Source organism: Globicephala melas, chromosome 20 (assembly GCF_963455315.2).
Source record: "Globicephala melas chromosome 20, mGloMel1.2, whole genome shotgun sequence".
Taxonomy (NCBI): domain Eukaryota; kingdom Metazoa; phylum Chordata; class Mammalia; order Artiodactyla; family Delphinidae; genus Globicephala; species Globicephala melas.
In genome coordinates this window covers 4,499,091-4,525,172 of record NC_083333.1, presented here as the reverse complement: position 1 = coordinate 4,525,172, position 26,082 = coordinate 4,499,091, and the positions used below count along the sequence as shown (strand labels likewise).

The following is a 26,082-nucleotide window of genomic DNA, read 5'->3' as shown; positions in this document are numbered from 1 at the left end:
ATGTTTAAACGCTCTATTACTTGGCCAAAAAATTTTAGGATATCTTTTAAAACAAAATAAAACCAGAGGAAAGGACTTAAATCTACTTTAATTTTCTTGTATTTATACTAAAAAGAAAAAAAAAAACAACCAACCACCTACCCAGCAGAAAATGTTTTCTCTTATAAAACAGATCTGGAATCATTTTTGGCAATTTATTTGGAAGACAGGCTAAATTCAAAGTAAGAAGCTTATATGGTCAGATAACCAAAAAGATATTCGATTTCCAGCAAAATTATCTGTTTTGTGCCTAATAGTAAACAAAATATATTCACAATCTGAAAGAGCGTTAATTTTTAAAAAATGTTTTATCATAATTATTTTCTATGCATTTTTACATTTGAGAAGAGAGTATTAGCATCAGTAGACTGGCACTCTACTCTGGCTTTTAAAAGTAGGCTGCTAAGACAAGTTAAAGGAACAGAGCAAAATTTCAATTTGTTCTCATCTGTATGTTGTTTATTCATAAATGACATTTTCTTTTAGTTACTCATTCATGTAGCCAGAGGTTACAATACCATAACGATTTGGAAAATGGACTGCAAGCAGTTAATGGCGTCAAGCATGACAGATTCTACACAAATGCTTTGTGAAGTTCTCCAACCAGAAACTGAAATAAGAAGAAACTGGCTTAAATTGTCATAAAGTGACTTGGTATGAATAGGACAAAGAATTCCTGACTTTAAGGTTTTTTTTTTTTAAAACCAGGGTTTACTTATTTTTAAAATATTTATTTATTTATTTTTGGCTGTGTTGGGTCTTCATTGCTGTGCATGGGCTTTCTCTAGTTGTGGAGAGTGGGGGCTACTCTTCATTGCAGTGCGCAGGCTTCTCATTGCGGTGGCTTCTCTTGTTTGGAGCACGGGCTCTAGGCGCACGGGCTTCAGTAGTTGCAGCACGCGGGCTCAGTAGTTGTGGCTAGCGGGCTCTAGAGCACAGGCTTAATAGTTGTGGTGCACGGGCTTAGTTGCTCCACGGCATGTGGGATCTTCCTGGACCAGGGCTTGAACCCGTGTCCCCTGCATTGGCAGGTGGATTCTTAACCACTGCGCCACCAGGGAAGTCCCTGACTATAACATTCTTAATTTTTTTTAAGAATAAAAATAGGTTATGGGGATAGGTTACAGCTCTTTTTATTTTTATTTAAAAATATTTATTTATTTGGCTGCGCTGGGTCTTAGTTGCCACATGTGGGATCTAGTTCCCTGACTAGGGATTGAACCCGGGCCCCCTGAACTGGGGGCGTGGAGTCTTAACCACTGGACCACTAGGGAAGTCCCTACGGCTCTTTTTAAAAAGTGATGGTGGCAGGGGAATGAACTCAAATGACCTATAGAAGGAATATTTACTTTAGTGGTTTTTGGGACAATTAATTTTCTGTGGAAACAAAAGAATGAACTACAATATTAGTTGTTTTCAGGGAATATATGAAAAATAGGTTTTAAATCTTTCTAGAGTTAAAACAGGAACAGAGTTCTTCAAGGAAAGAGTGAAGGGAAATTTTTTATTCAAAAGCAGTATAACATCAGCTTTTGAAGAAAACTGGCCCACAGTTTAAAGAAAGCATTTAAGATAAAACTGAAATTTGGGCTTCCCTGGTGGCGCAGTGGTTGAAAGTCCGCCTGCCGATGCGGGGGACGTGGGTTCGTGCCCCGGTCCGGGAAGATCCCACAAGCCGCGGAGCGGCTGGGCCCGTGAGCCATGGCCGCTGAGCCTGCGCGTCCGGAGCCTTTGCTCCGCAATGGGAGAGGCCACAACAGTGAGAGGCCCAAGTACCGCAAAAAAAACCCAACAAAAAAACCCTGAAATTCATTTATATACTTGGTTTTAAGGTTTAGCTTGCCAACAAGCTAAGTACTAATGACAGTCTTTAAAATATGTTTAAAAAATGTTTAAAATAAGACAACATCTATAAACAGTTCTTTTCTTTTTCAAATATATCAGTTGAAATGTTAAGAATATTTACTGTAGACTGAAGCACCATATAATACTTTAGCCACTCATAAAATAAGAGGAGCTTTAATTTGCTTACATAGAGATGACTCAGCTCTAGGAAGGCCCTTATCTCTAATTTCTATGATAGGGAAAACTATGGTGGGCCCCTCACTAGGAGTTCTGCTAATACACATCTCTATTAGGGGTAGGGTGTATGTACACATGTGGATTTTGCTATTTGTGAGCCACTCTAACAAAAGACAATGGGGTGGGGATGGTACTGGGGTAAGAATAAAAAACTGAAATTGACATCTTGAGATTTGCGGGCTGCTAACCATAATAAATCCTGTAATCAATACCCCTTCAGAGGGATAACTGAGAATTGGTTACTGTATACCGTGGAAATACATTGGACCCTTTCCTGGCTTAGTATTTTCACTTCTAAATGTTTCGATTTCCCTACTTTGCTGCCTCAGTCAAAAAGCATATAAAAATGTTAGCTGTGCAAAAACATATAGACAGTCTTCTTAAAAGCCACACTTGATTCTTACGTAAGTAGAAGCTTACTGGTCTTCCAATCTTTCTTCTGATATACACTTCCTTTATAATAGAAAAATCTGAAAAGAAATCACCTTCTCTATTCTTATTTCTAGTCACACTGAAATTCCAATTCCAATGTTTCCAAAACATGTGCAAAATATCACCAAGAAACCATGAGCCAAGACTACAAATTAGTTACTATGTCCATGCCTAGTGATATTGCTAGAGAACACTGGGTTCTTTAATTTTTGGTAAAGTGATGAAAATAAATTTAACCATTTCTTTCACAAAAACATGTTCTTAAACGTGCCTTGACGTTCCAATTTTTTCTTACATGTTTAAATAAACTGAAAAGCTACCTTTAGAACACAGTTGCTGTTCACAAGGAGATTCCCTGGCTTAATGTCTCGATGTAAAATGCCAGCTGAATGGAGATATTTCAAACCTGAAACAACAAACAGATTTAACTGCAGATACTTAATTCCTTTTACTCAACCAATGATTTGGGGAACACCATAGAAACAAGAGTACAGGATTTTAAATTGTTCTCTAAATAACTGCATAATGAACACTATTAAAAGCTTGAGTTAGCCCTACCTCAAAAAACTATAATTTATAAAATGTCATCAAAAGTTTGCACAGTCTAGAGATAATGTCTATAATTCGAAAGATTATTGAGGTTTAAGTATATAGACAAGTGTTCCAAGCACTGGAGTTAAGGCTGACCAGACCAATAACCTTGAATTGTTCACAAGTGTGGCTACTGGAGCTCTCTGCTGATACTCTCAACCTGTGATTGTGAGCTGCTCCCACAAAATAGTTCCCATCAACCAGCAGGGAGCCTTTCCCAGGACAGATCTTCACTGATGAGACAAAATTCAGAAACTTGCCCAGGTTTGTTGGTAGTATTCTCCACCACTAAGAATCAAGAGGGTAATTAATTACTTTAAAAATATTTTTGACATCTTGAAAGACTGTGGGCTTTAGCACTGCTAAAGATCACAGCTTCAAGGCTGAGTCTTCTGAATAAAATATAGCAAATCCCTTTTTTTTTCCAAGTGTGAAAAAAGGTCCAATAGCCAATATCTCCCCTCTACCCCCACCCCACCCCCATCCCCAAATATCAACAAATCTATAGAAGGTGAACTTTCTAGCTTTAACTCTGTATGTGCTTTAATTCTTTTGGCAGATGCTTGTCAATTTTTATAAAGAATGCCTTAATTCTTTGAATCCCGTGGGAGAAAAAAAGTACTTTACTAGGTAAGAAAACTGTTTCAGCTTTAAACAACTCTCCATTTGTAACGGCAAAATTCTTAAGGACACACCTGATGACCAGAGGAAGCTCCAACAATGCCAGCCCAAATCGCTTTTCTGTCAAGTCAGTGCTCTTTAATGAGCCAGGCTAGAGAATTAGTTAGCTGGCTGTTTCTATCAGTCTCCTCCATGCTTGAAGAGTCATTTTGCTTTTCTAGAGTTGAACTCAGGCATGCCTGCCAACACTCAGGCCAGGCCCACCTACTGCTGGCTTGAAGAATGTATGTTATCCATAGGGAACACAGTTCCTTTTCAATTTAGTCATCTGATGCCAGCCACACACTCCTACTAAAGGCTGTTTAGTGGAAACTTTGTGACAAAGCATTCTTGTTTGACAAACCATCTTGCTTATTTACCTCCCTATATTAACCCCCTCGACTACCTAATGAATTAGATAGGCCCTTCTCTTCCATCACTGAAAATAAGAACCACTTGGCTACCCTTAAAAGCCTCTTATTTAACATCAAGTATAGAAATTATTAAATATACCTTGGTCAAAAGAAAGAAGTTGTTAGGGAAGAAGTAAGCCTTGGAAGGTCAGATTAGTTCAAATGAAAAGCAAAACATTTCATTTATACAGTGACACTACCTTTTTCTTCATAAAGAAAAACTTACCTCGCAAAATCTGATAAAGAAAAACTTTGACATGATCTGAGCTGAGTGGTTGAGGAGAGACGATAATTTTATGTAGGTCACTCTGCATCAATTCTGTGACAACATATCTTGAGGTTTCAAGTTAAGGAGAGTTCCGAGAATTCAGCCCCCAATCCCTGCAAAGTAGGTACCAGGTCTAAATAACTTCTGTTCTTAAGGCTGGAAAAAGCTTAGGGAAAGAAAGCTTCTAGACAGCATGAAAGAGGTGACAATTCCAGCCCTCACAAGATAAAACACTGCCAAAATTAAAGAATTTTAAAAAGTTAGCAGAAGTAAACAACCAAGTGACTTCACTATAATTAGCATTATAAAAGAGAAAACCAAGGGTAAATATTGTCAGTGACAGCTGGGCCAGGAAGAGTGTGAAGACCAGTCTGAGGGTCTATTCAGACATGTTACTGGAGTGTCCTTTGAACCCCAAGAGAGGGTTGTTGGTCTCACCCTAGGCCACCATGGCACCAATGGAAAAGATGACAACCTACCTATCAACTGTGGCTTAAGTTACTCTATAAATCATGGTACTCCTAAAAATACGCAAATGGTTAGTTCAAATCCAAATCTCTCTACAATCTTCACAACTGAATTCTTTTATTATTTAACTTTTTATACATTTATACTTCCCTTACTAAATTTTAAGCTTCCCATGCTTTGCACTCTGTTATACCCTCAGGGTTTTGCTCAATCAACACAAGGCAGATGATCAAAGGCTGGGGCGCAGGGAGCAATGGAGATGGGAATTCAGGACTCTTGTGAAGGCACCACCTTTTGCTTTATCTAGAAAAGGAAAGATGCATGTCTTACTCTGCCTGCAGTTAAGAACTCCTTAAAAGTCTGGGCAAGCTTTATGATTTAAATAATATAAGCTTCCTTAAGTCAAGGGGAGAGGGCCTTTGACTCTAGGAGGCTCCTACCAGGATTCAAATTCTTCTGACACCTTGTAAAAGTCAGTTTCACATTCTGAGTCAAACAGTAAGGCTTCCCCAGCCCTGTGCACCTCAAAGCAGGGAAAGGCAAGACAAAATGTCAGTTATTTTGTTTTCTTACATAGTTCCTCAGATCCTAAAATTCTTCTTCCAGAAAGGTATTATGGAGGCTGTAGTCTTAGGGTGCTTACCACTAGCTATAAATGAACTAAGAGGTCCTGGGGCTCTTGTTTCAGCATTTACATGCTTGTTTTAAGGGTAAATGCTGGGCTTATAAAAATAAAGATGAGAAGGAATCTGCCTTCAAAACTTAAATTTTCAAAAAGTGATGTTAGGCTTTGTATCTTACCCTTATGAGCTTTAAAAAGTCTCTTGTAGTAAGTGATTATTATTTGGGGAGAAGGATTTAAAAACACTTCTAATTTAATGTTTTAGCAAAAACAGGTAGGAAAAGGGACAACTTGGGAGTAAGGGAGAATAACTGATAACACTCGACACACCATAGTTGGAAACGCCCTCCTCCTTGAGACATTTTCTTCAACTGGCTAGCAGGACACCCAACTATTGACTTTCCTTCTCCCTCTCTGGTTCTTTCTTCTCAGTCCTCCTTTGTTGGTGCTCTTTCCCAAGCACTTAATGTTGAAATGCCCCAGGGCTCGGTCCTCTTCTCTCTTTTTTGGTCATGCAGCATGGCTTTTGGGATCTTAGTTCCCCAACCAGGGACTGAACCTGGGCCCTGGGCAGTGAAAGCACAGAGTTCTAACTACTGGACCGCCAGGCAAGTCCCTGGTCCTCTTCTCTTTCGATACTCACTCTCTAGGGTAACGGGATCCAGTTCCATGACTTTAAATAACATCCATGCTGATGACTCCCAACTTTGTATCTCTAGTTAATCTTCTTTCCTTAAGTCCAGACTTGTCTATCAAACTGTCTACTCATCATCTCCATGGGATGTCTAATTGACAGCTCGAACTACCATGTCCAAGATGTATTCTCTATCTTTCCCCCACCACACACTTTCTAGGTGTAGGCTTTCCCACAGCAAACCTATTTTTCCAGCAGGTTGGTCACACCACAAACCACAGACCTTGGAGTCAACCTTGATCCCTCTCTCACTCTGCCTCCAATCCTATTGGTTCTTTCAAAACTTAGCCACAGAATTAGACCACTTCTTATCATGTCCACTATTACCAGCCTGGCCCAAGACCCCTAGATTTCTAAAACAATTCTAAGCCAGAATACATTTTTCACTGTTATATTTTGTCTGTATATTGAGTCACTTTATCATATAGAAAATGCAATTTTAAGCTTTTTATCCTCTTAGGTTTAATTTTTATGTTAGGTTTTATTAACCAGGCTCTTTCCAAAGAAATTAGTGAGGAAATGAGATCTGGCACGTAGAATTTCCTTATAGGAGTTTTCAGTGACATGTTAGAATCTTTCTATAAGATGATATACATCAGTTAAATTACAATATTATTATCAAGGTTAGATTTAGTTACCTTAATAGTTAAAAAATTTTTTTCTTATAACAATTTCCAAACACACAAAAAACTTGAAATAATTAAACAGTGATCACCATATATATGCCTAGCACCTAGATTTACACTTAACATTTTGTCATATTTGCTTCAGTGCACATTTACCATGGCCCTTTCCATTCATCAATTCATCTTATTTTTTAGATGCACTTCACATAATCATGCTTTAGAACGAAAGCCAGATTATGTCACTTTCCTGCAAAACCTTCCCATTTCATATAGAGGAAAAGTCAAAGTCCTTAAAATGTCCTTGCAGGGCGCTAAATGATCTGGCTTTCTTCCATCTCTAACCTCCTGTCACTTTCCTCTTTGCTGTTCTCTGAAAATGCTAAACACACACTAACCTTAGCCCTTTCCATTTTCTCTGCCTGGACTGTGCTTCCCCAGACATCTACTTGGCTAACTCTTTCACCTCCTTTGTATCTTTGCTTCAATTTTATCTTTCGATTGAGGCCAACTTTGACTACTCTAATAATGTGTCCTGCATTCCTCGTCCAATTGCTACCCCCTTGCACAACCCTACTTTTTCTTTTTTCCTGTAGTACTTATCCTACATAATTTACTTATTACATCTATTGTTTGTCTCTCCAATCCTTCTCCATGAGGGCAAGGGTTTTTTCTCTGTATTGTTCACAAGTCTATCCAAAAGTCTCAGAAGAAACAATGCCTACATATAGTAAGTCCCCTGTAAATATCTGTTGAATGAATGAATATATATTGAGCACCTACTAGGTATTAGCCACTCCATTAAGTATTTTAAATATATCATCTCATCTAATTTCCATGGCAATCCTACAAGATAGGCAGTGGTATCCCCAATTACAGATGAGAAAATTGAGGCTAACAGAAGGCAAGTAACCTGCCTAAGGTTACATAATAGTGAAATTGACTATGTTTAAATTGTTTCAGTGGCCCTACACAATTTAGGATTTTACCTTCTTTTCTTTTGAGTTATATTTTAAAAAACTCTAATAGGGCTTCCCTAGTGGCGCAGTGGTTGAGAGTCTGCCTGCCGATGCAGGGGACACGTGTTCGTGCCCCGGTCTGGGAAGATCCCACATGCCGCGGAGTGGCTAGGCCCGTGAGCCATGGCCGCTGAGCCTGCGCGTCTGGAGCCTGTGCTCCCCAACGGGAGAGGCCACAACAGTGAGAGGCCCGCGTACCGCAAAAAAAAAAAAAAACAAAAAAACTCTAATAAAATATACTAAATGTTCAGTGTTCTTTATAGAAGAATTTCAGTTAATAAATACAGAAGTAATGAAAGATTAGGGGAAAAAAATCACTGTTTTGCAACCTCTATGACACCGTGGATCTAAGGTACCAATTATCAATGGTTGCTAAAACCACTTGAAAGGAATGAGACCCACATCAACTCAATCCACCACTCAATCTTAGCAGCACTTATTGTGGGACAAGATATTATGTCCCTATGATTATACACACCACTGCCTAGAAAATATTCATGTCTTAAAAAACAACATAATCAATCTTCTAGTTCTAATTATCAGTTTACTAGAAATATGGGAAATAAAAAGACATCATGAGGAAGCAATCAGCTAAACACACAACGTGGATCATTCTCCAGGAAAAATATCCCCAAAAAAATCAATGAGAAAGAAAGAAAGAAAGAAAGGGAGGGAGGGAGAAAGAAAGAGAGAAAGGAAGGTAGGAAGGAAGGAAGGAAGAAAGAAAGAGAAAGAGAGAAAGAGAAAGAAAGAAAGAAAGAAAGGGGGGGGTTGTGAGGGGAAGGGAAGGGAGGAATGTTTGGGATAAAAAGTCTCAGGAAATATAATAACCAAATGCAATATATGTACTTTGTTTAGATCCTGATTCAAACAAACCTGATTAAAAAATGAGATCTTTGAGGCAATCAGGGGATAGTAAGGAATTAGCTAATTTTATTAGGTTATGATGGTTGTTTTTAAGGCCCTTACCAGGTAGAATTGCATATTTAAGTATTTTTAGGTAAAATAATGTGATAGTTGGGATCTACTTTAAAATAATACAGCTCTCCTTTCCCCCTCCTCTCAATAAAAAGGAAATGAGACTGGCAAAATGATTAGTAATTGCTGAAGCTGGGTATTGTGTATATGATAGATATTATACTATTGTCTCTCCTTTTGTGTATTTTAAAAAATTTTCCAAAATAGTTAAAAAACAAAAATTCATCAGGGAAATACAAAGAAGCCAAAGAGTATAAAAACTACATAGAATCCTACCTCTTTGAATTAACCTATAATATCTTCATGTAAATGTTGTGTATGCATACCTATCTGTATTTTTAAAACTGGGATTATAGCATACACATGGCTTTGCTGCCTGTTTTCTTGCAGAATTTTTATTACTGTAGAGGGTTCTAATGTATGGATATATTTATAATTCATTTAACCAATCTGTCATTGTTGAAAATCCAAGTTATTTCTAATTTTTTAAACTATTTTAAATAACCATGAGATAAATATCCTACATATATAGCTTTATGTGAATCTGATTATTTCCTAGTGATATATTCCTTGTAGTGGAATTATCGTGACAAAGTAGATCATATTATATACATATATATATACACACACACATACATATATATTTTTTAATTTAAAATATCTTGTGAATATCTTTCCATGGTATACAATTCTTTTCTATCATTTAAAGTGCTTAAATAGGGACTTCCCTGGTGGCGCAGTGGTTAAGAATCTGTCAATGCAGGGGACACAGGTTCGAGCCCTGGTCCGGGAAGATCCCAGATGTCACGGAGCAACTAAGCCTGTGTGCCACAACTACTGAGCCTGTGCTCTAGAGCCCGCGAGCCACAACTACTGAAGCCAGCGTGCCTAGAGCCCATGCTCCGCAACAAGAGAAGCCACCGCAATGAGAAGCCCGCGCACCGCAACGAAGAGTAGTCCCTGCTCGCTGCAACTAGAGAAAGCCTGTACGCAGCAATGAAGACCCAACGCATGGCCCCCCCCCCAAAAAAAGTGCTTAAATAGTATTCCAATTTATGTAATATGGCATGACTTAAGCAATCTCCTACCAATTGGCCTTTAGGATATTACTGTTGTTGTTTTTTGTTTTTTTTTGCAGTACGCGGGCCTCTCACTGTTGTGGCCTCTCCCATTGCGGAGCACAGGCTTCAGACACGCAGGCTCAGTGGCCATGGCCTACGGGCCCAGCCGCTCCGCGCCATGTGGGATCCTCCCGGACTGGGGCACGAACCCGTGTCTCCTGCATCAGCAAGCGGACTCTCAACCACTGTGCCACCATGGAAGCCCAGGTTATTACTGTTTTGACTGTAATGTAGCTTTGTGTGGGGGGCGGCGGCATAGAGCTTTAATTTTGTTTCACAAAGGATCCTCAATTACGTATAGATCCTCTCTCTTGGGTTAATCCATTTCTCTAGAGAAGAGCCCTCCAAACTTCTGTCTTGGAGGGCACAGGCCAGGTTGCCAGTGTTCTGTATCAGTGGGGGATGGGGCCAAAGACACCACAGCTCCGTTCATGCTGTCTCCAGGAAATAAAGCATTATACGGTCTCCTGCGGAATAGGAGACGATCTGAACATTTGAACATCTTACTACTTCTTACACAGGCTTGCAACCAATTCTGTGTTTAGGCCTACCTGCACCCCTACTTTCTGAGATACTTGATGCCTCCAAACCCTGAGCTGCTCTGATGTTCTGAGCAAGAACTAACTTGTTTCTGGGTTCTCATTACTGCCAGCAGAGGTTTCTGCCTCTTCTAGTTTGAGTTCCTAACCCTTTACTGACATTTTAGGGGGGCTTCAGGAAGAACTGGCAGTAAAGATTTGTGTTCTATCAACTGTGTTTTCAGATTGAAAACTGTTTACATGTTTATTGGCCATATATATGTGTGAGTATGAGAGAGGGAAAAAGACAGAAAGAGTGAGAGAGAGACTTGTTTCTTTTCTTTACTCAATTTTCTACTGGGGTGATAATTTATTTGTAAAAGTGCCTTACATATTAAGGATATTAACCCTCTTGTATATACTAAAAAATTTTCCCACTAGGAAATCTTAATCATAGGATAGAGACAGGAAAAAACTTCTATTTGCACCATTAAGCCTTAATCAGAAGTCCTAATATTCCTGAGTTGGTTCCAGAAATCTCAAGGGACGAAAACAAAGGAACATTACACAGGAAAAAAACCAAGACAGAACAACAGAACAAAACCAGAAAAACTTCACAACTGCTATCCCTGTATTAAGTACTATCAACTTAATATCAACTTGCAGTTTTACTCAGGGAAAAAAAATTCCTAAAGAGAGTACTCATCTGTATGGGATGGCAGCCATGTCTTCTGAGTTTATTGACAATTTTTTCTTCCTGCCAGGATTGAAAAGTTCTTGCATGGAAGTGAAGACCAGGTTATATTCTATTCTGCCTTACATATCTGTATAAAACAGGTAGCCAAGTTGCGATTCCAGAATCTTTACTGTTACTGGTGACAGTTGGTATGCATGCAAACAGCAGAGAGAAAACATCTTAATTTTCAAGTTATCAGGTTGAATTCTCAGGGCTGGCACTTGAAAAATCTTGCTTTGACTTATAAAAGGAACGAATTGATACAAAAGCCAAAAACAGAGAATAAGTATGAAATAATGTCATATGCTTTCTTCTAACAGTGACTATATTTTCAAAGAAAAGGGAAAATCAAAACACTGTCTGGCTGGAATGGGTACTGTTCTAATCAGATATTTTATAAATAATTACTAATTTCAGAAAAAACTCTTACGTTTCACTTAGCATTACGAAACATATATTTCCAGATCAGGGTGTTGTTCACATCCTAGACCTGTTGGATTTGAACTGACAATGTTGGACCATTTTGACCACCAAAAATAGTAATTTCACATTGTTCAACCTAACACAGAGCAAAGTATTACCAGATATCAAAAAACCCCCGAAAAACAAGGCATTCAAAATGAATGATTTCAAGTGGTAAGTCAATTCTTCTATACTAAGAGCCCATACATATGTGCACAGTTTCTTACAAAATATAAACCAGCAGGTATTCCCTCTGCTAAATGCAAATAACTAGATTACTATGTTACTGTCCTTAGGATCTGTGAATTTAAAAAACCTTTCATTCAATCTCCTGTTATAATATTTAAGAAGAGTTTAGAAGAGTGTTACTTTCACATCTCTGCTTCTTGAGAAGATGACATGCTGGGTTAAAAAAAAATGAAGGTAGGTTAATAAACTCTTTTTTTTTTTTTTTAAAATAAACTCTTAATTTAACCAGAAAGTCCAGGGCAAAACCACATACAGCCCTGTCTACCTTGACCATTTTGTTTACCTTTGTGCAGAGATGCTTTCCCCTCCTCTAATATCTTTTAAACATAAAAGTCTTGATAGGGCTTCCCTGGTGGCGCAGTGGTTGAGAGTCCGCCTGCCGATGCAGGGGACGTGGGTTCGTGCCCCGGTCTGGGAGGATCCCACATGCCGCGGAGCGGCTGGGCCCGTGAGCCATGGCCGCTGAGCCTGCGCGTCTGGAGCCTGTGCTCCACAACGGGAGAGGTCACAGCAGTGAGAGGCCCGCGTAACGCAAAAAAAAAAAAAAAAAAAAAAAAAAAGTCTGATAAATTTTAAATGTATGATTTTTACAAAGTGATTAAAACAGCCACTCTGCAGAGAGTAAGTTCTGTCAAACTTTAGTTTAGCAAAGTAAATTCTTCAGGGTTGAAATGAATATTTTTCACCTCACGAATAAAGCATTTTTTTCTTCACAGAAAACAAGCCAACGACCAGGCCAACCTTAAAAAATTTTATTTCTCTGGAAAATACAATTCCTGAATTTGGAGATTTAACAATATAGCTGCAGAAATTTAGAAGCAACACACACCACTTTATGATAAGGTTTCTGCTTTGCTCTAGCAGAAATCCTCTGAAGTCTCAATCCCTAGCATAATGTCTCCCAGATGTCTCAACTAGTTGCCATGCCAACTAAAGCAGCTTAAATTAAATGAGGGCCTGAAAAGGCACCTGCATCACTCCAGGTCTGTTGCGCATTAAATAAAGCTCTCTTGACAGGGACGCAGAGGTGCCATTAACTTGAACAGCAGCTATCTGATTATTGTTTCTGAGTAATTTAATGAGGGTCTCCAAACAAGAAGAAAAACAGGGTGCTCTTTCCCTCTCCCGTCCTTCTAAATGGGACAGCCTCTCCGACAGCCGGTGCACCCACTGGGTCAATGACTTTGCTGTGGCCTTTTAAGTTAGCATTGGGTAAAGGTAAAACACAGGACCAAAGTTAGGACTTTCAGGAGAATATCAGCAGATTAACCATTTTCCCTTATTAAAACTCATCATTAAAAATATGGTTGTAAAAAACACACTGTGCATGGTATGCTAACCTCAGAGCGATCTGAACAGCGCTGCTATAAAATAAATTGCTGCTGATTGCAGCAATTAGTTAAGTAGCTCCATGAAATATGGATTTCAAAATGTACTGATTTGCTTCAGAAAAACGAAAGATGCAAATTAACAATTACAAATGCAAGGGGGCGGCGGTGGGGGGGTATGGCAGCTCTCGATGCCTCAGGTGCCCAAGAGACACAAACGTTTCTGTGTTGTTTTAAAGAGTTAATTGTGTATGGTTTTTTGTTTTGGTAATACTGACATTTCAGAAGCTTCTTTATATATAACAGGGTACAAAATAGTCCCTTTGCTGCTTTCTCAATTATTAGTCAATGGGGAATATCACTTAAGAGAAACACAAACTTCAGCTAGAGAGGTCATATGATTTACCCAAGGTCACATTCAGTCCCGACTCCTAGTCTAGTGCTCTCTCTACCCCACCAAGCTGCTTCCCATAGCAGCTTGCCTACTATTCCCATTTCTTAACCAAATGTCACCACAACATGCAGATTACTTTGAAATAAAGAATAGCTGAATTACTTTTAATTATGCGCTATGAGGAGAAGAAAAGGAGAAAGGAAGCTAACTTTCTGTTGAAGCTACTTATGTGCCACTTTATATGTCATCTCATTTAATCCTCACTAACAATACCTAATTTGTAACTATTTCTATTAAGATATGAGCACACTGAGGCTGGGACAGGTTAAGCTGCTGACACAGAGCTCGGATTCAAACCCAGATTGTCATGATTTCTAAGACTGACCCTTTCCATGAAATTCTGCCTCACTCTGTTCACTATCAAGAGAGAAAATGAAATCCATAAGACTGACATTATTTGCATGTTGCAAAAACCAGGTTCCAAGCAAAAATCAGAAAATCAGTACAGCAATACATGATGTGGCTTTCAGGATCCCTCCCTTGCCATGTGTCTTCAAATGGGAAGTCACTCTCTTTGTTCTTCAACAAATATTCTCAACAGCAGCATGTGCTAGACACCGTTCTAGACACTGGAAATTTGATGGTCTATAAGAATGTCACTGCTGTCACTGAGTTCATAGCCCACCAAGGGAGATGGACAATTAAACAAGCAATTACAACAGCTTCACTCAAATATCACAACAGTGTTATGGCTGTTAATCTCATAAAGCCCCTTAGGCACTGCTTTGGGATTGAATACGCCAGATTTGCCATCACACAGCCAACAGGAGTAAGAGAAACAAAGTAGCACAACCAAGAAATATTCTTCTAAAAAGATAAATCTCTAAATTATTAGAATTGCTAAATTCCAATAACTACAGAGATTTAAATCTTTAGTTAAACATGTGAGAAACCATCAAGAGTTCTTCAGCTCCTACTGAACTTCTGATTAGATGCACATTCTAATTGGCAATTTGCCTATATCTATAAAAACACATACATACTTTCCTTAGGTTTCCTAAAATGGTTCACCTTAAGACCTTTTTAAAAACACATGAGAAATAACAAAAATAAAAGCAACTAACACTTATTGACCTTTCTCTATGTGCCAGGCACTTTCTAAGCACTTTATACGAATTATCTCTATGAGTTCTCACAGCACAAGTGGTAGATTATTCTAGAGACTACTTGTTCTCTTTTTGAGTTTTAGTCTTTCCTTTTGGAAGGAACTGAATCCGAAGATGTCTGAAGTAACTGCCCAAATCCACACAAGTACTCTTCTTAATTTCTTCTAGGATCTGTAGTCTTAGTTCTATTACTAGTAGGCCACAACCTCAAATAAGAAGCAATCCCACCGTTTGCTGAAGTATGATCTCAGTTTGGTGAAAAATATTTTTGAGCCTACTATGTGCCACTTTTAACATAGGTCACCTCATTTAATCCGCATAACAGCCTGGAACTACTCCCACGCAACAGATCTAGGCTGGGGGTGAAGGAATGTCAGGTGGACAGGCTAAATAATGATACTCCTTTGACCAGCAACTGAAAAATAATACAAGGGTTAAAAAAAAAATCATAGAGGCAAGTTTTTCTACCTTATACTTTCTTTGCCTCTGTCTCTTTCTACCTCCTGAGTTCCTTCCTTCAAGTCTTATTCCTTTCACCCTTTTTTCTTTCTTTTTTTAAAAAAATTTATTTTTGGCCACTCCGTGTGGCATGTGGGATCTTAATTCCCCGACCAGGGGTCAAACCCATGCCCCCTGCATTGGAAGGGTGGAGTCTTAACCACTGGACTGCCAGGGAAGTCCCCTTCCACCCTTCTTAGTCAAATTACAAAGCTAAAATTGACAATTCAATAAACATTTTCCTGTACCTATGAATCACGTATGCTTACTTGCATAGCTTCATATTCCCTATTTTTTTCTTAACGGATAAGGAGAATTTTAAAAATTCACGTGCGCGCACGTCTGTGTACATATAAAGAAGTCCCAGCTAACTTTTTGTGTGTGGTGGGGTAGAGGGTTGGGCTAGTAGTCCTTGAGAAGAAAATGGGAAAAAAAGAAAAAAAAACAACTAGAAAAATCTCTGAACTAGAGATTGCTGGAAATATAGGACAGGCTTTGGTTGGAGATCTAAATTGAAAATATAAGTTTATATATTATATTACATTAGATATGGTAAGAAATAAACAAGTCTCTACTAAATGAAATCTGCCACAGATGGGACGTTAATTTTTTTTTTTTTTTCCGGTACGCGGGCCTCTCACTGCTGTGGCCTCTCCCGCTGCAGAGCACAGGCTCCAGACGCGCAGGCTCAGCGGCCATGGCTCACGGGTCCAGCCGCTCAGTGGCATGTGGGATCTTCCCGGACCGGGGCACAAACCCGCATCCCCTGCACTGGCAGGCGGATTCTCAAGCACTGCGCCACCAGGGAAGCCCGGGGTGTTAATTTTGCTTTTGGTTACAATCTTCTTTTTCTTGCACAAAGTTTTTATTTTTTATTAAATATTTTTCCCATTCTTTCCTTCTTTTATTAAAAAAAAATCTGGATTTTGAAATTATGGAAGCATGTCATTTATAACCATTAATGAGTTATAAATTCAACCTTACTGATATGTTCTTTAGAATAATGCACATCAGTGTCAAGAGCTGAGTTGTTAGTGCATAGAGTCCAAATATAATATGCATGACACCCTGCTAGACTCCCACAAAGGTTGCTGAGGAGTAAAATGTGTTCATGGAGAACAGAGGTTGAAGCAGGAAAAAGCAAAAATAAGAAATCTTCTGAGGATCAATCAAAGAAATGAGGTAGGAATGTATTAGAGATACCAGAAAGGCAGAGAAAAGGGAGGAGTGTTTGGGATTAAAAACAGTTTTGTACAATTTTCTTTGATGCAAGAAAGGATTATGGGCAAGATGACTAGGGAACTAATGTAGATGGATATAGAGCCTGGCAGTCAACTACCCTCAATGGTAAGCCTCCCCTGACCTCTTGCTCCAATTAAAACAAATCTGTACTACAATCAATATTTGTTTAACCCACCTTTATGATGCTGCATCTATTTTAGGAAGTAATTTAAGAATGCATCATAATCAGCCTCATGCCAGAAAGCCTGGCTACTCCAACTGTCAAGTAATTCTGCAGAAAAAGCTACATAATCACCACAGAAACAAATGCTGACATCAAATTCTGACCTTCAATTATGAGTAAGATGATTGAGTCCTTTTCTGTTTTTAGGAGTCATGATTACTCAGGCAGGCAGTCACAGAGGCTGCAGGACTGGTGCCAACAGCAGCTTTGTTTAACCACCATCATTCGCATCAATAAATACTGACTAGGTACCAAGTGGGTGTAGAGAGCATGCTAACTCAATGACAAAACAGAGAAAAAAGATGGATGAATGCAAGGCAACATTCAAGAGATTAGAAGAAGCCTGAGATTGATGTGTAAAAATCAGGTAGAGAAAACAAGAAGGAAGCAAAAAGATTTTAATGTACACAGCCACAGAAGCTTGATCAAAAAAAAAATAGCTGGTATTTATTGAGAGTTTTCTATGTGTCAGACTTCCAGCTTAAACTTAATTTGCCTTATCTACCCCTAATTACTCTAAGTAAGTCCTATTAAGATTCCCATTACACAAATAAGTGAAGAGGTTTAGAGAGGTGAAGGAACTAGCCAGAGGTCATAGCTGGTACACAGAGGAGTTGCTGCTAAATCCCAGCTTTTGTTCTTGACCTGTGCTCTGTCTTTCAAAAGATGAAACCTCAAAAAATGTGAACAAAATAATTCTACTTAAGAAGAGAGCATATTTTTAAAATGAGTTAAACGGGTTTAGGCAGTGTGGTGTAGGCTTTGGAATCAAAGACCAGGTTAGAATCTCGACTCGGTCACTTACTAGCTTGGTAACATTAGGCAAGTTAAATAACTTCTCTGAGTTTGTTTTTACTTTTATAAAAGAGGCACAATGAAAATAAAAACAAAGAAAGAGGCACAACCTACTACACAGGGTTACTGCCAGGTTTAGATATTGTACGTGAATCACACATAAATGCCTGGCACATAGGGAAGAGTGATTACGTGGAAGCTGCTGCTACCATCATCACCACTGTTATGGGAAGAACACATGTGACTATGTTCTTATCTCCTCCTAACATCCCTCCCCCCCACCCTAAGAAAAAGCCAAAGGAAATAAGTAAAAACAACAAACACACGCAAAACAGGCAACCAATTTAAAAAGCTCTTTTAAGGTACTGATCTTAAAAAGAAAGATCAGAATTTCAAAAGGGTATCACTGCTGAAAAGGAAAATTATATTCACTTCTTATTAATGGGGTCTCATGTACTAGTTTTCTTGGCACCAAAAAACAGTATGTCCATTTGTGATAGTCACATTCCTTCATAAGAGGACAAAAACCCTTTTCTTAGACCAAGAAAAGTTTTCTACAGGGCATACTGTATATTACTTTTGAGAAAGAACTAGAGTTGGTTTTGGACAGATTGGAAACTCAAGGGAGCAATTAAAAGTGTTAATCTCTGTGAGACCTCCACACAGGGGACTCCTGGTTTTGGTAAAGGGCTTCTAGTAACCTGAAGAGTTTCTCAGTCTGAGCTCAGGGTGGTACACATTAGCTATCATACTGGTTTCCCCTGATTAGTATTCCACATATCCAAAACAACACACACATGAAACAAAACTCTGCTTGGCTCATGCATATCATATTTCCTTTGGAAAAATGCCACTTCAACCTAATCCTATTATCTACCATCTGGGTTCTCTTGCCACCCCTAAGTGATGTAGCAGTACGAGGAAAACTGTCAATAAAACACATAATTATTAAACCTATCACCAACAATTCAGTGCTCTTAATTTTAATAATGACATTCATATATATACAGAGAGAAAACCAATATAATAAGTAGTACATAAATAAATTGTACTCCGGCTAAAATACAGATTTGTGCTAGTGCACTGTAGGTCTATTAAGTTCCTTGAAGTACTGCTCTCAAATAAATTGAGTTGGTAGCTGGAAACTCAGCTGGTCTATGAAGTGGCTAAAAGCCCCACTGCTTCCCCATATCCTCCAATTAAGGCAGGCCTGATATATTTAGTGGCTTCTGAAACCTCTGGGCATGTAACACATGCCTCCCTGGTGTCTACCAACCTTAAAAAATAGAAATAAAGTCAGAACAGTGGGATAGGACAAAAAGATCAAATAAATAGTCCTACGAGCACCCCTAAACTCTCACACCTGAATTAAGTGTGTCAAGAGGCTAATAATCAGAAGGTTAACCAGTTCAAGAGAATGATAATGGGGTTATTTAGGTATGGCTTTGTTGTTATTCATTATTACCCTCTATTAGTTGGGAAGTCTGATAAGCATTTCATTCCCACCAGCTGGGAAGTTTTAGAGGTATATTTATTTTGTAATAGAGGTGAAAAGACTAGATTCTAGCTTTAGACTTTTTTGGCTTCACCTGAAACACACATGTTTCAAAGAGCTGGTGTGAATAAGTTGCTCTGACTATAGTGACTCTCTTCAAAGCAGAGGGAAAAAAATTCCAACTGTGAGCTGGAACTTTAAACAGTTCTTTTAAAACAACCTCAGATTTGCTAGTACACTAAGGCCAAGGTAATCTTTGTGCAGTCAGGAAGGGACCGCTACTAGGAGATGTGACCACTACTTTAGGGCATAACAAGGGGAGTGGTTCTGGGACTGCAGGTTGAAGGAGGAGATTAGGTCTTATCTTTCTAATTAATAAGAAAGGTTTGGTTAAGGTAATGGAAAAAGAAAAAGTAGTAAGAAAGATATAATGTGGATGCAGTCTGGATGGAAGGCTTGGAGCTGCTAGTGGGTTGTATATAGAATATATTTTCTGGTTAAGAGGAGGCCACGTAAGGGAATATGAGGTACTGAGGTTGACAACCCATTCCTCATTAACAGTTCACATCTTATTATTAAGACAAAAAATCTTTCTATAACTAGGCTAGGTTTGTTACTGACAGACCATTATGAAAGTCCATTTGTTTGTGATGAGTACTTGCTAATGCCATCTGTTGGTAGCTGGCTTGGCACACTTTGTTTGCATCACAAAGTTCATAGGAGTTCCTATTGTCTTCCAGCTTCACTAAGTTCTACTTCCTCTGTAAGGCCTTCCCTTACTACTTTTATAGCACTTATTAAGTGCCAGGTACTGTTCTAAGTCTATTTAACTATCCCAATTTATTCCTCAAAATAACTTTATGAGGTAGGTACTATTATAATTTTCATTTTATTAACCAGGAAATTGAGGCACAGAGAGGTTAAGTAACTCGCCCACGAAAACACAGGTTGGACTTCCCTGGTGGTGCAGTGGTTGAGAGTCCGCTTGCCAATGCAGGGGACACGGGTTCGAGCCCTGGTCCTGGAAGATCCCACATGCCGCTGAGCAACTAAGCCCGTGCTCCACAACTACTGAGCCTGTGAGCCACAAATACTGAGCCCGCATGCCACCACTGCTGAAGCCTGCAAGCCTAGAGCCCGTGCTCCGCAACAAGAGAAGCCACCGCAATGAGAAGCCTGCGCACCACAACAAAGAGTAGCCCCCACTCGCCACAACTACAGAAAGCCTGTGCACAGCAACAAAGACCCAACGCAGCCAAAAACCAAAAACCAAAAAAACCACAGAAAATACAGGTAGTAAGAGGCAAAGCTGCGATTCAAATCTAGGTGGTCTGGTTCCAGACTCCATGCTCTTTGCCACTACGATAGATTTTCTATTACCTCAAGCTAGCAGAATGCTGACTAGGTCGGCCCTGAACTGATGATAAAGATTTTGAAATAAACAGAGGATAAGGAGCTTGTTCCCATTTCATGATGTGATAGTAAGTCACCAAACTCAAGACTGCTCTTGTCAGGCAGCAGAACTAACGGATGATGAGAGCATGGCAAGCAGAAGGAGTGCAGACGGCACTGATTTTAGAGTGCTGTTATGTAGGCTCCAACATCAAGAACATGTATTGGAGGAGCCACCAAGGCTTTGTAAGGAGAAGAAAGGGAGATACTTGGTGGTCAATTTCCTAATATAACAATCCTCGAAGAATATGTAATGAAGGCAATTTTCCATATTACCATGTTCAGGCCTGCCAATCAGTCTATAACTTATATTGTTTCCACCTCTCAGACAAAAGAGAATAAAGCTGATTCATTACCCAGCTTCTACAGTCAGTAAAAACCAGGAGAATTTATAAACTATTATGAATAAATGATTGCTATTGATAAGGGCTATGCAAATATTTCATAAGAAAGCACTGCTATATAAGTACTTTAATAACAGAGAGCTAACCATTCTGGACAGCTCAAGTTGTGCATATATGTGAAAATCTGTGATGTGGTCTTACGTAAAAAAACTACCTATCAGCTTCAAAAACTCTGGCCATCTAGAGTTCCGAACTATAGCGGCTGACCTGTCTGCCTAACTGAACTGAAGTCTGAGAACACATTTAATGTTCTATGTGCAATCAGCAACTGAGGTTGTGTGAGAAACTATTAATGATGCGTTAAAAGCCTTCAGATAGCAAAATAAGCGTATTTAACTGGTTTAGCTGGGTTGGGAGAAGAAAATGGAGAACCTGCTGTATCAAATTATTTCCTACAGAATGAATATAGACAGAAAGCTCTGAAAACACAATTTTAATCCCTGACTTCAGATATTAAAAACTGGACAATTCTTTCTTCCATTTCATTCTGGACAGAGACCAACACTAAACCAAATTATAAAGAAGAAATCTTGCAATATTAAATATTTATCAAGTAGGAGCCATCCATGTTGGTCAACAGTTTTACAACTATTTGTTTTAAAGTCTTCATCTTTATGCAATATGAGTTAAAACAAATATGAAAATCAGGTGATTTTTCCAAAAGGACATGGCGAATTTTTGGTTTAATAAACTATAGTATGTAGATACCCAAGTCTGATTCCTGAAGCCACAGATTCTCTTATATGAAAAGTCCAAGAATGACAGTTAAAATATTCTTAAACTCACATTAAGCACTAATTCTGAAATCCTGCCATTCCTGTTGGAAGGAAAAATCTCACAACCATAAATATGGGAGACTTAACAGTATCCTTTTCCTCACATTTTTTTCTTCCAAAATCAGGTCCACAGAGGAGGGAAATTTCAACCTCGATCTCAGATATATAACTGCCTATGAAATAAAAACGAGGGCATTAAATAGCATGGATAATGAAAATCCGGTTTATGGGTATTGTTGATTTCAAACAATGCTTTCCATGTGAAAGAAAAACAGCAATGCATCACAGAGAAAATTGCTTTCTCTGGTAACAAATGGTCAGCCCTAAATCTCATCATCTTCTTTGCAACAAAAACCATGGGCGTCTTTGCAACCAGAAAAAAATTGGTGTGTGCTTCAATTAGAATCACTGACCTTTTCTGAAGCATGCCGGTGCTTCTCTATAGAAATCAATGGAATAAAAGGTCATGGTGTTAAAATGTTTGACTATAACAATCTCTTTCCCAGGCTAAGGCAAATTCCTCTTCTTTTTAAGATAACTAATTTGTTGTATAGAATATCAAAAATCAAAAAATAAAAACTACCTTTAATTTGCGATTTAAAATTGACTAAAAAAAGAAAAAAGTCTATTCTGCCACCGGAAAAAAAGAAAAAACCCCTGGAAAGTTGTTATTCTATATAACCTGTCATGGCCCAGAAAATTTTGTTGGCTGAGTCCTTGTCACTAAGGCTATAACCATAAATGCAATGAAACAGAAAAAGCATCCTAGAAAATATTACGTTATTTCAAACCTCAGCTCTTTTCTTCCCAAAGTACCCTAGAGAAGGCAAAGGCAAGCTTCTGTGTCTGTCAAATGTAGGTGGTAGAGCCTGGGATTACTAATCTTCCATCATCACAGCCCTCCAAAGCAAATAAATGCACGTGTATACACAAACGCAGACATTAAGAGCCAAGGAACAGGATTTCCCTGGTGGCCGCAGCGGTTAAGAATCTGCCTGCTAATGCAGGGGACACGGGTTCGAGTCCTAGTCCGGGAAGATCCCACATGCCGTGGAGCAACTAAGCCTGTGTACCACAACTATTGAGCCTGCGCTCTAGAATCTGCGAGCCACAACTACTGAGCCCGCATGCTACAGCTACTGAAGCCCGCACTCCTGGAGCCCGTGCTCTGCAACAAAGACAAGCCACTGCAATGAGAAGACCTCACAAGGAAACGAACAGTAGCTCCCACTCGCTGCAACTAGAGAAAGCCCGCAAGCAGCAACGAAGACCCAACACAGCCAAAAATAAATTAAAAAAAAAAAAAAAGCTGATAAGTAGAGAAGGAGTAAGCTGCCTTCTTCTCTCCTACCCTTTCCAGGCTATGGTTGGTCCCACTGCTATGCTCAAAAACCTCTTAAAAAATATACAACAGAAGCTAATTCCACATTCTCGCATCCTTGTCTTTTCTAGCAGCCTATACAACAATCCTGATTTTAGCTACATGACACAAAAAGCTAGTTTACATTTGAGTATTCAAATTCTCCTAGGTGGTCACTGGTAACTTCAACATTCATACCGAGAATCATTCCAGAGCTTTAGTCTAGTGGATCCCAACCCCGAGGCCACATTAAGTTCACTGGAGGGAAGTTTAAAAAAAAAACTGACTGATGCCTAGGATCCAACTCAAACCAATTAAATCAGAATCTCTGGTGCTCAACATTGCTAATTATTAGAGAAATGCAAATCAAAACTACCATGAGGCACCAGCTCACACTGGTCAGAATGACCATAATTAAAAAGTCTACGGGGGGCTTCCCTGGTGGCGCAGTGGTTAAGAGTCCGTCTGCAGGGCTTCCCTGGTGGCGCAGTGGTTGAGAGTCCGCCTGCCGATGCAGGGGACATGGGTTCGTGTCCCGGTCCGGGAAGATCCCACATGCCGCAGAGCGGCTGGGCCCGTGAGCCATGGCCGCTGAGCCTGCGCGTCCGGAGCCTGTGCTCCGCAACGGGAGAGGCCACAGCAGTGAGAGGCCCGTGTACCGCAAAAAAAAAAAAAAAAAAAGTCTACAAATAGCAAATGCTGGAGAGGGTGTGGAGAAAAGGGAACCCTCCTATTCTGTTGGTGGGAATGTAAGCTGGGGCACCTACTGTGGAGAACAGTATGGAGGTTCCTTAAAAAACTAAAAATACAGTTGCCATATGGTCCAACAATCCCACTCTCCCACTCCTGGACACATATCCTGACAAAACTATAATTCAAAAAGATACACGCACCCCTCCCCCATGTTCACAGCAGCACTATTTACAATAGCCAAGACTTGGAAACAATCTAAATGGCCATCGACAGATGAATGGATAAAGGAGATGTGGTACACACACACACACACACACACACACACAAAATGGACTATTACTCAGCCATAAAAAAGAATGAAAGAATGCCATCTGCAGCTACATGGATAGACCTAGAGATTATTGTACTAGAAGTAAGTCCAAAAGAGAAAGACAAATATGATATGATATCACTTATATGTGGAACCTAAAATATGACACAAATGAACTTACCTACAAAAAAGAAACAGACCCACAGATAGAGAACAGACTTGTGGTTGCCAAGGGAAAGTGGGGTGAGGGAGGGCTGTATTGGGAGTTTGGGACTAGCAAATGTAAACTATTCTATATAGAATGGATAAACAACAAGGTCCTACTGTACAGCACAGGGAACTATATTCAATATCCTGTAACGAACCATAATGGAAAAGATTAAGAATATATATATATGTACGTGTGTGTGTGTGTGTGTGTGTGGTGTGTGTATATATATCTATCTATCTCTGGGATGCAGGGTCTGTTCATTTCTTTTCTTTTCTTTTTTTTTTAAAGTTCCCTAGGTGAATGTGATGTGCAGCCAGGGTAGAGATTCTCTCTAGCCCTCAGTTTCTCAACCATCTGAACTCTAAAGACTTTCATTATTATTCTACTTCATCCATTTCAAAGTGTGGCTTGAGATCTTGAAGGTACTACAACTTGTTCTCCCTTTCTTAGAATAATCTCCATATTCAAACCACACAACTACTCCTGCTGAGCCTGCTCTTTGCTGTCATCCCAACATCTGTCTTTGGATCTTGCCTCTCCCCTTTCTCAGAGTACGCCAAGTCCTCTTCTGATTTCAATTGCTTCTCTACCGATGTGGCCAGCCATTCTGTAATGTTCTAAGCAGCCCCTCAGATTTCTTCATTTCCTTGTCTTGCCTCTGTAAATACCCAACCAGTCATCAACTCGACAACCTAGGCTGTTGAGTACATGGCTAAAGAAGTCCCAATCAATTGCCAAAAATCCTTCTGTCCTTTCACTATATTGTGCACAGCAGTCACTACCTCTTAGCCCCAAAAGTCAGGTCCTTGTTAAGGTATTTTTAATTAAAAAAATTTTTTTGGTAAAATATACATAATAAAAATTACCATTTTAACCAATTTTACGCGCACCATTCAGTGGCATTAAGCACAATCACAATGTTATGCAACTATCACCACTATCCAATTCTAGAACTTTCTCATCACCCAAACAGAAATTCTTTGTTAAGTTTATAAAGTACGCTTCCAATTCCGTCATTCCTTACCACAAAAATCTTTCATTGGGCCCTAAAATGCCTACTGAATAAAGATGAATTTCCTTAGTTCAACATTCAAGGCTCTCTATGACTTGGCCCTAACTAGCTTAATTTCTCATTATTCGTGCATTCTAAACTCTAGCCATTCCCTAAAAGATGCTGATACTTACTCCCTCCATTTGGAATATCCACCCTCCTCAATGTTACCCATCCAAATCCTTCTCATCCTTCCATACTCAACTGAAGTGTCTTTTCCCCCATGAAGTCTTGTGTTTTCTTTTAAAGTCCCACATCACCTGTCTATATTCTTTTGGCACATTCTACCATGTATAATAGTTTTTTCTTTACATCTTATCTCATCCCACAGACTTGAGGGAAACATTGTTCTTGAGGGAAAACATTAAGAGGCATCAGTGGGTTAAGAGCACTCTTGGCCCATTGGACCAGACAACATGGGTTCAAATCCCAGCTCTATCATTTTTAAGTGACCTTGATCAAGTTATCTACCTCTCTGAGCTACAGTTTCTTCATCTTTAAAATGGAGATAAAGGTATTTAGAACAATGCCTGACACACTAAATTTAAAAAAATTAAAGAGCCAAAGAGTCAGTAGATACTAAGATGGTTAAAGTCAGGAATTTTGCTGTTCTTGGATTGTTCTGCTAATTTTTCCTTGGTTTTGTCTTTCTGTGTCTCTGTCCTAGGCTTCAGGGCTAAGGAGCCAGAATTGGTGACAGTGGGTAAGT

The 26,082-nt window shown here is 39.2% G+C and overlaps 1 protein-coding gene across 1 annotated transcript in view; it reads right to left on the bottom strand.

The window, feature by feature from the left end:
- The window catches only part of NLK (nemo like kinase), a 146,825-nt gene that overhangs the window by 20,933 nt on the left and 99,810 nt on the right, over window positions 1-26,082 (bottom strand). The window contains exons 4-5 of the mRNA XM_030862064.3: window positions 4,444-4,550; window positions 2,874-2,959 (exon numbers count right to left, since the gene is read on the bottom strand). Of these exons, the coding sequence (XP_030717924.2) occupies window positions 2,874-2,959; window positions 4,444-4,550 (193 nt within the window). The remainder of the gene's footprint in view (window positions 1-2,873; window positions 2,960-4,443; window positions 4,551-26,082) is intronic.